The sequence below is a fragment of the Echinops telfairi genome, unplaced genomic scaffold (genome assembly GCF_000313985.2).
Source record: "Echinops telfairi isolate 266 unplaced genomic scaffold, ASM31398v2 ScPeMD7_4;HRSCAF=17, whole genome shotgun sequence".
Taxonomy (NCBI): domain Eukaryota; kingdom Metazoa; phylum Chordata; class Mammalia; order Afrosoricida; family Tenrecidae; genus Echinops; species Echinops telfairi.
The window spans coordinates 37799993-37816124 of NW_022103900.1; the positions used below are offsets into that span (position 1 = coordinate 37799993).

Consider the following 16132-nt stretch of genomic DNA (forward strand, 5'->3'; position numbering starts at 1 on the left):
CCATCACACTCAAGACACTTTTGTAAATTCTAGACCATGCCTAAAAACAGAAGTTCCAGGGAGCTAAACCTTGTAATGGAATCCTTTGTACATTAGTAACTCAACAACAACAAAAAGATGCCCTTAACTTTTTTATTTTTAATGAGGAAAGAAAGAGTAGTGAGAAGGAGTTAAATTAAGACTGTAAGGTGGGTACTTGACGATTTTCCAACAACTTCTTCCAAATTTGCCCTTGTTTGATGAGAGGTCTGTGCAGGATCGTTACTGCGGTGGATTCCAGGGTGAATCTTTCCCTGGCATTTTTCTCCTAAAATCCTGACTTTCAGAAAATACTCTCACAATAAGCAAATGTTACTGATTTTAGCCCTCCAGGAACTCAACAAACAAAATACCTTCACCACCAACAAAAATTGTTCCCACAGCCTTAGTCTTGACTCATCTGCTTTTTCTTTTTCTGGACCATTCCCACTGCTGGCTAGCCATATTTTAATTACACTTTATCCTCAAAATCTGGGCTAGCGATGTTACATCAGTTACCACTCTTCCAAGGATTCCTTCAGAATACTGACTCTCCCTGTTTAAACTCTCCATCGAAAGTTCTGCTCTTCTCCTAGCTGATCTAGGCACAATAGTTTTGGCACATATGGAGTGTAAAATTTCCTCAACTTTAACTTCTTCTGTAAGCTGAACTATTGTTTCTGCTGTTAATTGTTGGTCCTAGTCAATTAGGACATAAAGAAAATTAATTTTGCCCTTCCAAAATGATGTTAGCTTCATTGACATCTTCTTGTCATCTTGTAAACTGCTAATTTGGGTGAAGGGTCATTGTCCCCATAAACTTTAATTAGTATCAATGGTTTCACCATTCTTCCACCCAAGGTTCACCATAAATCTTTACTTGCTTCAATTTCAAGATAATGTGCATACTTACTTTGATTTCAGCAGAACTCAGCACTCTCATAGAGACTCAAGGAGCCCTGGTAGCATAGTGGTTATACACTGGGCTGCGACCTTCAAGGTCAGCAGTTTGAAACCAACAGCTGCTCCATGGAAAAAAGATGGAGCTTTCTACTCCCATAAACAGTTACCTCTAGGAAACTCACAGGGACAGTTCTGCCCAGTCCTACAGTGTCGCTATGAGTCAGCATCTACTCAATGACAGTGAGTTTGGTTTCTTGGTTTGACAGCATCAAATCTTCAAATTGATCTCTTATCCTTGTTAGTGCCTCAAACTAAATCAGACCTGTTACAAGAATTAAACATTTTGAAAAACATGCATTTCTCAAAATATGCATTTTCAGTAACTTCTTCAAGGCCCCTTTTATTTGTACACACATATATACATTTACACATGGGAGTTCTAAAAATGCTTACAGGGGAAAATTAGGATTTTAAAGTAGTGTATTTTTCACGAATATTTTGAATTATATATATGTATATATATATATTGGACTTTAGTTTGGCCATATTCATTAAGATATATGCATATGAGAGAAACATTAAAAGATACTGATTTTCTTTTCAGTTTTTCTCTACTTATAAATGATTGCTTAATTTAGTATTTAAAAAGGTCCAGAAAGGAAGTAAAATGTTTTTATAAATTAATCCTTTAAACAGCAAGCAATTATAGTTATTTTTATGTGAGCTAATCAGTATCCTTTCAAATGTGCGATCAAGTGGCATCTATAATTATTAGAGCCAGTTGGCTCATGCATAGAACTGAATCAATTGAAATACACTATTTCCCTTTCCTACTGCTCTAGAGCTAATAACTAAGAATGGACTTCTTTTTTTCTCTCCATAAAGCTTAGCTTTGGTGGAATTCCAGTACCAGGCAAACCTGGGACATTTTTGAAGAAAAATTTCCATGGATGCATTGAAAACCTTTACTACAACGGAGTAAACATAATTGACCTGGCTAAAAGAAGAAAGCATCAGATTTACACAGTGGTAAGTTAACCAACCTTTTTCAGCCTCGTGGCGTCTAACATTTTGCTATCTATGAAGTGCTTTTATAACCTGATTATCTTAATTCAGAAAGACTCCATCAGCCTCCTCAGGTAAAAATGGCGAAAAGGAGAATAGTTAGGGACTGTGTCGACATAAATAAAATGATTGAGACGCACAGAATAATTAGAGATATTCAGAAGGGGTCATTGTTCTGGTTGTGGGTTGTGTACCATGTGGGACAGGAGTTAGCAGTGTACATTGTATTAATGCCAATTTCGTTACTATCTCTAAAAATCCATCAAGAGAATCATGTGTCCTACTAAATTCTATAGCTTGGGAAACGCTTAATTTCCACTTGTTGATATTTTTAAAACGTGTTTTTAACAGAGGGTTAAACTTTGGGTAGGGTTGAGATTTCATTTGTAGCACCTATCACAATGTCACATTTAGTGAGTTCCTAATCAATGTCACACACACACACCCAACACCCCCATCCTGATTGTATAGTGGGTACGATTGGGCTGCTAAATGCAAGATAAGAAGCTTAAACTGCCAGATGCTCCATGGGGGAAAGACAGGGCTTTCTATCCCCTTAATGAGTTCTAGTCTTGGAAACTCACAGGCTCAGTTCTGGTTGCTCCTAGAGAGTTGCCTTGAGTCGGCATTGGCTCAATGGCATTGAGTGTGCTTGTTTGTTTGTTTTCATACTTGTTCTCTTTCTTCATTGAATTCCTAGTACCTAGCTAATGTCTTGCACACAGTCAGCTTAATGCACATTTGTGAGCAAGTGATTGCTGTTCTAATTCTTGGATTATTGAAGATAGGACAACAAACCCAGACCCCTCCAACACACATCAACAAGTTTTCTTAGCACCTTGTCTGGGCTCAGCACCAGACAGCGTTGGACCGAAATAGCACCCTGGAAACGTCTGCCTGCTACGATCTCACAACCATTGCTTCTGCTTTTGAATATGTGTCCACCTATGATTCCTAACATTCTTTCTCCAGACATATGGAAAATATATACACCCGCTCCTCTGGTATCACTTGTTTTTATACAAAAAATTGCATTATGTAGAAATGTAGGACGAACACCCCAGAACCCAAAATAAAGAATTAATGCATCATTACATAAATGCCAACCCTCATCATTGCATAAATGCTAAAACATTGAGAATCATGGCCCAAGAAGTTTGGCTTATATCATTAGCTAACAGTCAATATTACCCTTGATTCACAGACTGTGCATCATTAATGAGTGAGCTAGTGGCATAGTACAATTTTTACAATTGTTATAAAGGTGAAAGGTCAGCGAGCTAGATCAGTGATGAGAAAAAGGTATGCATAAATATAAATATAATTTGTATTATCTGTTGCATTATAATTAAATAACTCTTAGTGGACATAAATAGTATATGGCATGCTGTTTCTGAAATAATCTTCAATATTTTTAGCTAAATAATAATCTGCATTAAACAACAGAATATCTTATTTAGAGTAGAGCTCTAAATGTCTACTATCTGCAATATTAATTTCTGATTTGTCTCTTATTTTAAACACAACCTCATTCTTTGAGATGTATTTTTCATAGATTTTGTGAAACGTGTTCATTTTGTTTTGTGTCCAGTTAGAATTTAAGGAAAATTTAATGTATTTCTCCATGTTTAAATATGAACCCCACAAAACGGAAAGATGTTTTCACATGTTTTATTGACAATGCAAAAGCATTTGACTATGTGGGTCATAACAAACTACACATAGCTTTAAGAAGAATGGGAACTCCAGAACACTTCACTGTGCTTGTGCGTAACTTGTACATGGATCAAGAGGCAGTTGTGTGAACTGAACGAGGGACTACTGTGTGGTTTAAAATCATGAAAGGTGTGTGTCAGGGTTGAATAATCTCATCAGACTTGTTCATTCTGTATCCTGAACAAGTAATCAGAGTTGGTGAATTAGACAAAGAAATAGATGGCATCATAATTGGAGAAAGGCTTATTAAAACCCATAAATGTAGATGGCACAAGTTTGTTTGCTAAAAGTGAGGAAGAATTGAAGCACTGGCTTATTAAGATCAAGGATTGTAGCCTTCAATATGGACTACAAGTCAAGTAAATAAGACCAAAATCTTGATAACTGGACTATCATTATCAATGGAGAAAAGATTGGCGTTGTCAAGGATTTTATCTTGCTTGGCTCCACAATCAATGCTCCTTCAAGCAAAGGTCAAGAAATAAAAGACACATTGCATTAGGAACATCTGCTGCATCTTCTTTAAAGTGCAAAAGTTGGGAGATTACTTTGAGGACAAAGGTGTAGCTTATTTAAGCCATGATATCTTCAATAGCCTCATATGCATATGAAAGTTGGACACTGAATAAGGAAGACCGATGAAGAATGGATAAATTTTCAATTGAAGTGCTGGAGATTTGAAGTACCATGAACTGCCAAAAGGAAAAGCAAATCTGTTTGGGAAAAAGTGAGACTAGAGTGCTACTTCCAAGCAAGGATGGTGAGACGTGGTCTTAGACAAGTTGTCTGGAGAGACGTGTTCCTGGAGAAGGACATTATGCTCAGTAAAGTAGAGGGCAAACGACGGAGGGGCAGGCCCTCAACAAGATGGATTAACACTACGGCCACAACAATAGGCTGAAGCAAGGAACAATTGTCGGAAGGACACAGGACCGGGGCAGTGTTTCAGCCTCTTGTGCATAGGTTTGTTATAGGTTGGAACTGAATTGATGGCACCTAATGACAAGATATTATACTACACTAATATTATATTATATTGTATGATAGTGTATCGTGCCATATCATATCATACAGGATTAGATTATAGTATAGTATAGTATAATCTATATTTACTCAGTCTTTTTCCTTTAGATATTACATGTATGAAGAATAGTTGGCACTCTTAGTTTTTGGAAAATGACTTCTTTTATTTCCGTTATCAAATTTAAGTTCATTCCAAAGACATCACATACACCAAAAAATTAGCTCTGCTTTCAGTCACTCAGTCCCTGCAGTGCTCAGTGTGACTTTTGGAAGAAATGATGGCATCTTCCTTTCATTTTCAAGGTTTATAGACTCTCTCACAGTTAACTGAGTTTGGGGAAGTTTAGGGTCAGGCAGGAAAGTTGAAGGATTGATAAACCTCGGGTGAGCAGCCCGCCGCATCACCCCTCTGCCATGAGGGCTCTCCCAAAGTTTTATCATTCGCTCTCCAGAATTTTTTTTTTTTAATGGAAATCTGACGTAGATTCAGACTCGTGTTCTATTTTGTAGTGATAACAACGGCTATTCTCGGTATGACTTTTAATGCTTTGTTGAGTACTTTTGTGACGTAGTAAAGCCAGACGCTGTGAGGTACTTTATAAATCATATCTTCAGTCATATTGCTTGTCTTAGAGCCCAAGTATCCTTGTGCCCCACCAACTCTCTAAGAGTCTAGATAACCGAGGCCCGTTCAAGAGCACCAGCTGCTCTTCTCCCATAAAAGGAGGCTCTCCGTTTCCCTGCAGACTGAGTTTCAGTGAAGCAACATCACCTGATGGCCATGAAAGTTATGAACCTTTACCTGTACCACGCGTGAGCCTGGAGAAACTCGGTGGGGCCCACCTACCATTACAAAGATGTTGATCCAAGATTTCACAGAAGACCGATGAAAAGATGGGGAGAGTGCAGAAGAGGATTTCAAATTCCCTTGGGCTCTAGACTTTCTGGAGTCTTGGAAGAAGGATGAATCCCTAAAACTATTGTATTGAGATAATCTTTAAACCGTAAATCGGGCTCAAGTAGAAAGCAAATGTTTTGAGAATGATGATGGCAACAAATGTTCAAATGTGCTTGACACAATAGATGGGTGTAGGGATTGTGATAAAGAGTTGTACAAGACCCCAATGAAATGATTTTTTTAAAAACTCAAAAAAAAAAAGGATTGATAAACCAGGCACCTGTAATATAGTAATGTAAATAAATTGCACAATTTGTTTCAGGGCTCAAGGAAGTCGAGCCCTGGCATCCTGTACTATAAGCCTCTCCAGCACATTGTATTCAAGCAACACCTCTTGGCAATCTGTCGTTCCTTTCTTGTGAAACCTGTTCCATTCCCTAGAGCTTGAACCACTGTCCCTGAGGGATAATTCTGTTTAGTCTTTAGCGCTGAATTTGAGTAAAAGATGATTTCCACAACCCGAAAGGAGGTCAAATTAATAACTTAAAATAGGCATAAACATGCCATGCTATTCTCGCTCAGACACTCTAGCCTGTGCCGATACAGAACCAAATAACAAACAGTCCAAAAATAAATGGCTCATTGAAGTACGTGAACAACACCTGTAATATGGGTGAGAATATGACAAATATAACAAATACATCACCCTACTATGTTCCTGACATGACTAACTCAGTCCTTTCCGTGCCCTGTGACATGCTGCTTCCCTTTGTGCTCTCCCTCCAAGCGTTCCCTCTTCCCAACTCAGCACTCCTAACATTGTGCTTGGGAAATGGTAATGTGCTCCTCAATTACAGGTTTTATAAATGACTTTTTAATTAAAAAAGAAAAAACGTTTTACAAATGCTTATGCAACTTTACTGTGTCTTCAATAAAATGCAGGGAAAATCATATAGCTAGTAGCAGGACTACGGTTAAAGAATGGCTTTGAATCTATTGATCATGTCAAATCATTTATTTGTCTGTTTTCCAATAATTGAAATTAAAAAAAATCAAATGGCAGTGACCAAAATTTAGAACATATGATGATACTCCCAACTACATAGTTGAAATTGCTTAATAAGCGAAACGCATTGCCCCTCAGCTTGTGGAAACCTAAGGGTGTAAAACGTAATGGTTTAGAGATTACCTGGGTCCCCAATGCTGCTCTTAACGCTTGCTTGTCTGTGAGACCGTAAGCAAGTTACCAAATTCTGAGTCCTCATATATAGTGAAAATATATAAGAAACAGCATAGTCCTTAGTATAAAATTTCAATAATGTATTATGGCCTAGCCCATTGTGTTGGCACATGGTAAGCACCCAAATAGTTGAAACTACTGCTATCCCAAAAGTAATCACTTCTAAGCCCCCCGCCAGCCGCTCCCTAGGACAAAAGTGAGGCTTACTACACTTCTAAAGAGTTACAGTCTGAGAACCTATTGGGGCAGTTCCACCCAATCCTGGAAGGTCTCTCTATTAAGTGGAATGACTCTATGGTAGTGGGTTTGGGATCCATTTTCTGAATTTGTTATGCAAAATCTCTAACCATCTATTCAATTGAAATTGGCATGTAAATCAATATTGATTTGCCATCTTTACGAATTATCATTGAAATCACATTCAGTTAATGTATTTCATTAGTTCAACAAATAATAAAAGTATACTCACATTTTAACACAGAAATTTCATTTTTTTCCCAAGCTGTTCAAATTACAAAGTAGATTTGGGGTAAATATGAGAAGGTGTCAAAAATTTCATGGAAAAATGGATTTAAAGAATGATGAAAGGTTTTCATGAATTTTTTGAAGCTTCCCTCATTTGTGACATCCTAAAATGTCTCCTCCATTTGAGGAAATATTTAATGATCAGTTCTAATCTAGATTTCATCAAATTGTGCACTCTTTTAAAATGGGCCTCTTGAAAATATGTTGTCCAATGTGCAGTAATACTGATAAGTAACCATAATAATTTTTGGAAGTTTTTGTATTCTACTTGCATTTCTACTGCTATTCAAGTCATTGAAACATGATTGTTTATTTTTTGCTGCTCTAGACACAAGAAAACATCTTAGGAGTGATCACCTGAGAGTATGTACACGTTTAGATCTGCATATGCACATGTGTACACATGCATGGTACAAACACAGTGGCTGCATTATTCATCTTTCCATCTGTTGGCATAAAATCTAACTACCACAGACGACAAAATAGTGTTCTCTCCACCCATTTTAGGTGAACAGTTTTATTAGCTCATCTAATAAAATTCTTGCTTGAAGTTATTAAAATTCTTTAACACATTAAAATATTATATAGCTATAGATGATGAAATGTATCTATAATTTACCCAACCATCCACAGCAGAAAACCTATTATTACCTACATATATTACATTTTCACATTTTAAAGAAATCTTATGTAATATTATACTATTACTACAGAGTCAATTCCAACTCAGAAAAGAACTACGGGATAGGGTTTCCGACACTGAATTGTAGAAGACTGCTTCACAAAGTACCTGATCATCTGGCACAGTGGTTCTCAAGCTTCCTAATGCCGCGACCCTTTAGTACAGTTCCACATGTTGTGATGACCTCCCCAACCATAAAATTATTTCTGTTGCTTCTTCATAACTAATTTTGCTACTGTTATTAATTGGACAACCCCTGTGAAAAGGTTGTTTGACCCCCCAAACAACCCCCAAAAGGTTGTTTGACCCCCAATTCATGTCCGTTGAAGGACTTTCATTGGGTGCGTATATGTTGATTAAAGTTATTTGTTTCTGGCATATCATTCCTTTAATCATTATGTAGCTGTCCATTCTTTTCTCTCATTTTTATCTTTGAGTTGAAGGTGTGTCTCTTGTAGGCAGCATGCAGATTAGTCTTGTTTTCCAATTCAGTCGGCCACCCTCTGTGTTATGATTGCTTTATTTAATACATTGATGTTCAGTGTCATTATTGATAGATCAAGTTTGTTGCTGTCTTTTTGTATGTTTGTGTTTGATTTATTTTCTTTGCTTGTTGTTTGTGTGTTTTTATTTGTGTCTTTGTTTCTTCTATGTTTCTGTGTGGTTTTGAGTGATGCGCTCATTGGCTTTGTTTCTGGGCGATGTCCCTGTGATACTCTCAGAGTTGTCCGATACTGGTGTGGAGTGTCCATTGTGATCCAGTTTTGGAATGCTGGTCTTGTCCTTAGGAATTCCTGTTACTTTCCCTTGTTGGAAAATGCCTTCTGTCTTACACGTCAGAGTGCTGAATTCTGTATGGAAAGGGTTAGAAAGATAAGAACACTGGCTTTAGAAGTGTGGACCTTAATGTGGAGATGCTGAAAAATAATTGTTAGACCTGAAAAGTAGATACATTAAGAAACAATAGCATCATATTTTGCTACTTTAATAAAACTTCCTATTATTTTGTGCCAATAGTTTTTACGTAGTCACACTTCTTTTTTAGATATCTGTTATTTTTTATCTTGTCTCATTTCTCTAGCATGGACTTCTAATACAATAATGAATGGAATGTTGACAAAGGGCATCCTTATCTTATTTCTAATTTCAAGGGGAAAACATTATAGAAAGCATTTTTGGGAACAATTTAAAGACTTTTGTCAAGTCTGTAAGTTTGTGGTAAAATTCCCCAGTGAAGTGACATGATTTTGGAACACGTTTTTTCCTTGGGAGATTTTAATACTAGGCAACATCTCCTTACCTGTTAGGGGTCTTTCAAAATGAAACTTTTGATTTCTTCTTGAGTAAGTTGAGTAGGTTGTGTGTTTCTAAGAATGGTCCATTTTATCTAAGCTACTCAGTTGTTGTGTTACAATTATTCACAATATTCTGTCACAATTTCTATTTATTTCTATCGTAGAAGTTGCAATTGTCTTATCTTTAATCCCTATTAAATTTTAAATGAAAGCATCTTACAGGTAAGAACCAAGCCCAGCACACTGCTTTGGAGCCAATGCTGACTTACAGCAGCTCCTCAGTGTGTGTTTACAAGGCTGGAACTCTTAACTGGAGTAAAAATCCCAGGCTCTCTCTGGAGGAGCTGCTGTGGTTCCCCACGTCCCACCATGAAATCACAGCCCGATTCATAACCACCCCACCTCCAGAGGAAAGAAACCGTTTTCATTGGACTTCACAGATCATCAGTACTTTTCTACATCTGCTCCTGGATGATTCAAAAGGACCCCTAATAAATAGGCATGCAACACTGAAGTTGTTCCATGTGTTAGCCTGAGTAAACTCGGGAAATAAACGCACAGAAACGCACATGGATAAGAGAGAGTTTTATATAAAGAGTAAGTGTACACTAAGAAAGCATCCCAACCCAGTGCTGTCTAAGCCCCAAAGTCCAACATTACCATATGTCCGACACCAATCCACAAAGTCCTCCTCCATCTCACAAAGCAGACGCAATGACGCCGACTGCAGGAGGAAAGCCGAGTCAGTGAACGTGTAAGCATCTCAGCACTGGCAGGGTTTCCACATGGCTGCTTCAGCACCCAGGGCTGCATCGGGGTAGGTCCATGTGGCTTCTCCTCAGGGATGTCTTGCAGCAAGTAATCCTTGCCAGCTGAAGCAGGAACTGGCTAAGGCAGCTGCACCCTGCTCTGACCATCAGAAAGCAAGGGGCCTGAGAACTAGAAAGGCGAGGTTTATCTCTTCACCTTTCAATTAACCCCACATATGTTTATTGGCCAGGTTAGCACAATAAACCTTAACTATCTCACTCCATATGGGATTGCTGAGCTATATTCTTAGTAATGCTTTATTTGTTAATCAAATATTTAGAATATATCTTTGTTAAGGTCCACAACAGGGAGAACTAAATGCAAATAATTGATATAAAAAGTTCTTAAGTATTATAATGTGGTTCACTACTAAATGGGCAAAGAACGGCTCACAGAGGTCCAGCAATAGCAGGTCAATAAGGTGAGATGAGGGAGAGTGGACAGCGAAAGAACTACGGACCAAGAGAGTCACCCGTGCCAGCCCCTAATCCGAGATCCAGGCCTCTTCAGAGACAGCATGGCGAGCATGGGACTGTGCTGTGAGGCTTGCCTGAGTGCCTGGGTTCAACCTGGCCTGTAAACTGTGCCAGCTGTGGAAAGTGTGCAGTCTGTGTAAAAGGCTGGAGAGCAACCGCACAGTTATGGGACTCTACATTAAGCAATAACATGCAAGCAGAAACTTGGATGCACAATGTGTCCCCATTGCTGTCACCTTCCTGTGGCCCTCCAGTGCACTCTAGTGACAAAATCCAACACTTCGCTAACTCACGAGGGAGAAATCTTACCCACGTGTGTTTGGAGCTTACACTGAGAAATGCCGTGACATTGCTGCTTTAAGTAACTTGGTTCAAGCATAATGGATGTTATCATTGTCACTAAAATCATGCATGGGGAAAAAACTGAACTGGTAAAGATTTTGCTACATGTATTTTCATTACTATTAAACACACTAAAAATAGTCTAAATTGAAAACTAAGGGTTTTGTTAGTGAGATTTGGAAGACCAAGTGTAACACAGATTTAGTAGACTGAGTTCATGGTTTAGTTGAGCATAATCTTGGATAGTAGCTCATCTTAAAAATGCATAAAAGACTAGATCTCAAACACAGGTGGAAGGCTCTTATTATTAAAAATATATCAATTTATTTAAGTTTGTCATTGCATATTGGCCCCATAAGGTATAGTGAAACTACAACCATTGCTGTTTATGGGTGTACAATATTCATTATAATAAAATAACTTCCATATTTAAAAAATCAAGGCGCACTATAGATGAAGCACACACTCTTCCCCTCTGAGGAGGATTTGCTGTGCTATACTTGTCACAGAAACCTTGTTCTCATAGTTCACTTCATGCCTCTGCCATTTCCCTACTTTTCCTCTATGAGCCTCGTCCGGTTCATCTTGCCAGACTCCACATCCATCCACAGAATTAGCTGTGGCCCTCACAGAAGGTTAATCTTTCTGGCCCCTCCCCCATGTTACAGCAAGTTCCAAACTATCCCTAGCTTTAGCGAAGGACGTAAGCCCTTTGAAAGATCCTTCTCTTTCTCTGTATTGTATCTATGCAACCGTCTAACAAATATCTCACTTAAAAATAGTAACAATTTATTTTTTTAAATGAAAATTTGCCAGATTCTTTAACAAATATCTCTGAAATGAAGAACCGTAGATGCTGGCCATACAGGGATGATGGCATCCCCCAAGGGCCACACAAGAAGGACTTGACACGGAAGCCCAACTGAACAAACGAGGCCCTACCTCAAAACTTTCCATACCCTTGGGTTTAAGACTGCAATGTCCTGATGGGAGAAGAATCAAAGGATGGCTTTCCTCCAAGACTGGGATGGCAGTTGTTGGACCTTTTGTGGGACTACTGGCTTAGTTGGTGTCCAAGGAAGGGAGACTCAGAACCACTATTTCTTAGTACCGCAATGCTCCCCTTGCATTAATCCAACACATTTTAATCTGAGAAGCAAGAATCTGTCTTTGGAAGAAATGATACAGGAAATTTACCACTCGTACCAACCTCCAACTGTCAAAGCAAACCAGAGTTATTCATAACCTGTGGACAAGCAGATGGATTCTGAGCTGCCACTAAATTCTAGCCTCAATCCAAGAACAGTTACTTCTCATAATATGACCTTGCTCGATACTTGCCTTCATGAAGAGATCACTGACAAAAAGTGTGATACAGCACAGTGTGGTGAAGAAAGCAGAAGGTGCCCAGCTAGCCTTTGGAATAGTGGCTGGGATCCTGAAAGCTTGGATTCAAACAAATGGCCATCTAAGCAAGGTACCAACTAAGTTCCCATGAAAGAAGTACACCAGCCATGTGATCCAAAGGTGACAATGACAAAATCCAAATCTCATGAGAGGAAAATGATCAGAGTTTACGTTGTGAACACCCAATTTGCAGAGGGCTATGAAGGAGAGTGGGAGCCCAAAATCCATCTGCAGAGTATCTAGTCAGAGGAAGCCTCTGGCAGATCCCCTCTGCCCACAGGCAAGGGACTTGTACAGCTTTACTATCAGACAGAGATTATTGTAGACTTGATTATGGTGGATTGAGTCATGCTATACTAAAATACTTGGTCAGTTGACCTTCCTCTTTTTTATTAAATCATTTGTTTTATTATTTATAGATATTATAGCAATCCATAAATCAATTATATTCAGCGAACTTGTACAAATGTTGCCATCATCATTTATAAAACTTTATCTTTCTACTTGAGCCCTGTGTTATCAGCTCCTCTTTTATTTCCTCCCTCCCCCACCTTACCACCCTCATGAATACTTAATAAAGTATATATATTTTTTCATATCTTACACAGATCACTGTATCCCTTCACCCACATTTCTATTATTCATCCCCCTCAAGGGGGATTATCCATCCATCATTGCTATCATCCCCACACCCCCACCCCACCCCCGCCTTGCTCCTCTTCTTCCCCTCCCCTCCCCATACCCTTATGGAATCTCTACTCCCATTACTGTTTCTGAGGGGTTTATCTGTCCCGGATTCTGTGTGTCGGCAGGTCTTATCTGTACCAATGTACATACTCCAGTCTAGCAGGATTTGTGAGGTAGACTGGAGTCATGATAGAGCGGGGAGGAAGCATTAAAGAACTGGAGGAATATTGTGTTTCATCAGTGTCATGCTGAACCCTGATGAATCATCCCTCCATGTGTCCCCTCTGTGAGGGAAGGTGCAATTTGCAACAGATGGGCTTTGGGTCTCCACTCTGACCCCTCTCCTTCACATCAATATAATTGCTTATTTTTTGGTTTATCACACTCTTGACCCAACCTAAATTTGCTGTAGGCTCAAAGATTTCTCATATATGCCATGATGGAAATTTCTTCTCTGGTTTATTAAATATTATTGGTGGTCTTTTCTTTTTAATGCTTTCCTTTTTTATATTTGGCTTTATATTGTTATTATTTTATTCTTTCTGTTTCATTTTGCTTTTATTTTTTATTTTCTCTGCTAAGTTTCCCAGTTTATTAAACCCAGAAGGAGTGGAAGCACGGAGAAAATCACTGTTGCCACTGTTTTAGTTGAACTGGGACTGGAAGTGAGGGGTTAGGGAATTGCTCTGGTAAACTATGAAGCAACCGAAGTTTATCATTTTAAAATTGGTGTGATTATCACATTTTAATATGTCAAGAACGAATTAGATAATTCTGATACAGTGTATTTAACTATAAAATTGAATACATATGCTAAGATATAAAAGATATATTTCATATGTGCAGGATTTCATTGGCATATGACAGATATCCTCACAAACCTCATATCTATTGAGGGAAGAGAGCATGAAGATTGGGTGATCATTAGGATTGGCAAAAAAGAACCACACTGCTGCCACCAAAGCAATTAAACAAGCAGAATATAAACCAATACTACCTCCCACCGATTGCCATCAAGTTGACTCGGATGCATCATGAGTCTGTAGGACAAGGCAGAGCTACTGCAGAGGGGGTTGTAGACTGTACATCTCTAGAGCAGCAGAGCACATTATCTTTCTCCTGTGGTGTAGCTGGTCACTTAAATTGCTGACCTTACAGATGGCAGCACAATGCTGATCCGTGCTGATAAAGAATATATATTCTTTAAAATCATATTTAGCTCCTTACTTTCCATAAAATGTTAACGTGGATTATAGTAGACTTGGAAAGCACATACAAGTAAAACAAAACAATGATATACAATTTTATTAAAGAACAACAAAAAAGAGCGGCTATCCAATTGATTCAAAACCAGCTGCTCTGCAGGAGACAGACGGGGCTTCCTACTCCCATGAAGAGTTACCGTCCAGACACTCCCAGGGGCAATTCTGCTCTGCCTTAAAGGGTCACTTTAAATCAGAGTGGACTTGAGGGCAGTGAGCTGGGGCTGCATCCAGCTGATTCTGACTAAACTTGGAGGCCTGATCCTGACTTCGGCAAGGAGCAGCCTTGAACACCCTGTAAGGCTGCGGTTCTGCTCTGCAGAATATGGGGCCCCTGAGTCACCAAACAAAGGCCACCGGCAAGGCTATCTATATCGAGAGTTTGCAAATTTTCTTTTACACTAAATACTTGTTTGGTTCATTTATTTTTTTTGTTTTCAATATATTCTGTAGCAAAATAATCCCTGGCATCTATCAACTATTTAAGATACACCCAAATACTGTCAAGAGAATTTCTTATTTATTTGTTTTTGTCCTTAAAGCAAACCTATGAAAAATCCAAAAAATCAAACCCTCTGCCATCTAGTCGATGCTGACTCATAGGGACTGTGCTGTGGATTTCTGAGACTTTAGCTTTCTACAGGAGTAGAAAGCCCCATCTTTATGCCGTGTAATTGCTGGTGGTTTCAAACTGCCAACCATGCAGATTGCACCCCAACACATAACCCCAACACTAGGGTCTCCTTGAAAAATGTGCTAATAAATTTTTAGGTATAAAAAAATAAGGCTTAACAATATTAAAGTAGTTTTCCAAAATAAGTAGTTAAGTGACAGAATCTGGTTCCCACCCCTGCTTTTCTCATGTGACATTCCTGCTCAACTGCCGTTGTATGCATATGCAAATTTCATCAACTATATATTTTCATATGCTACAGCATTTTCATATGTTGCAAGTATAATATGCATAATAGTCTAACTTTTTAAATATCTATCATTTATATAATCAATCCCCTTGAATTTGATATTTAATTCTACTTCGATATTTTATCAAAAATAGAATTACATTATGAAAATGGTAATCGATAACTAGTGAATAAGTGAGCACACTTTTATAAGAAATAATTGAAGGGAGTGATTTGAATTTTTAGTTAAGATGCTATCACCCTACAAATAGAAGGTGCTTCAAAATCTGTTTATGTTTATGCTGTGATGATTACACTGGTATAAACTTGGATTTGGAGAGTAGCTGTCTATTTAACAGTGGATTATCTTCTGAAAGGGAGCTGATCCTAGATATTTGTATGTAAAATTAGGGTACTGTACGCCATTTGATTCTTAGCTTTCTAGAGATAGAGAAGGTTAAAGGATGATTTCCATTCTTCCATAGAAGTGGGGTGGCCTCAAAGAAAGAACATTGTATAATGGGAAATATGACTTCTCCTTCCAGTTGGGTGACTAAGTACCTAGGTAAATGTTACAATTAACTTCTTGTATTCTGTGATTTAAAACCTTGTCTCTAAAGTATTTCTAAAATACAGTCCAACTCAAAGATCTGAAATGTGATGAAAAGCCTTCTATCACTTAAGATTTGATTATCTGGTGACCACTTAAAGTGTCTGAGTGAGCTCTTTACAATACTCCCCTGCCCCTAAAACAAAACAAAATAAGACATGACAAGGCAAGGCAAGACAAAACAAAACTGTATTGCTGTCAAGTGCCCTTGTTAGGTGCTCATGGAGTCCCTAAGCACAACGTAAACACTGCCGATTCCTGTTCTCACAGT

The 16132-nt window shown here is 38.4% G+C and overlaps 1 protein-coding gene across 2 annotated transcripts in view; it reads left to right on the plus strand.

The window, feature by feature from the left end:
- CNTNAP5 (contactin associated protein family member 5) overlaps positions 1–16132 on the plus strand; it is a 1132484-nt gene that overhangs the window by 580889 nt on the left and 535463 nt on the right. For both annotated transcript variants that reach the window (XM_030887885.2, XM_045299024.1), the window contains one exon: positions 1807–1950. In XM_030887885.2, the coding sequence (XP_030743745.1) occupies positions 1807–1950 (144 nt within the window). The remainder of the gene's footprint in view (positions 1–1806; positions 1951–16132) is intronic.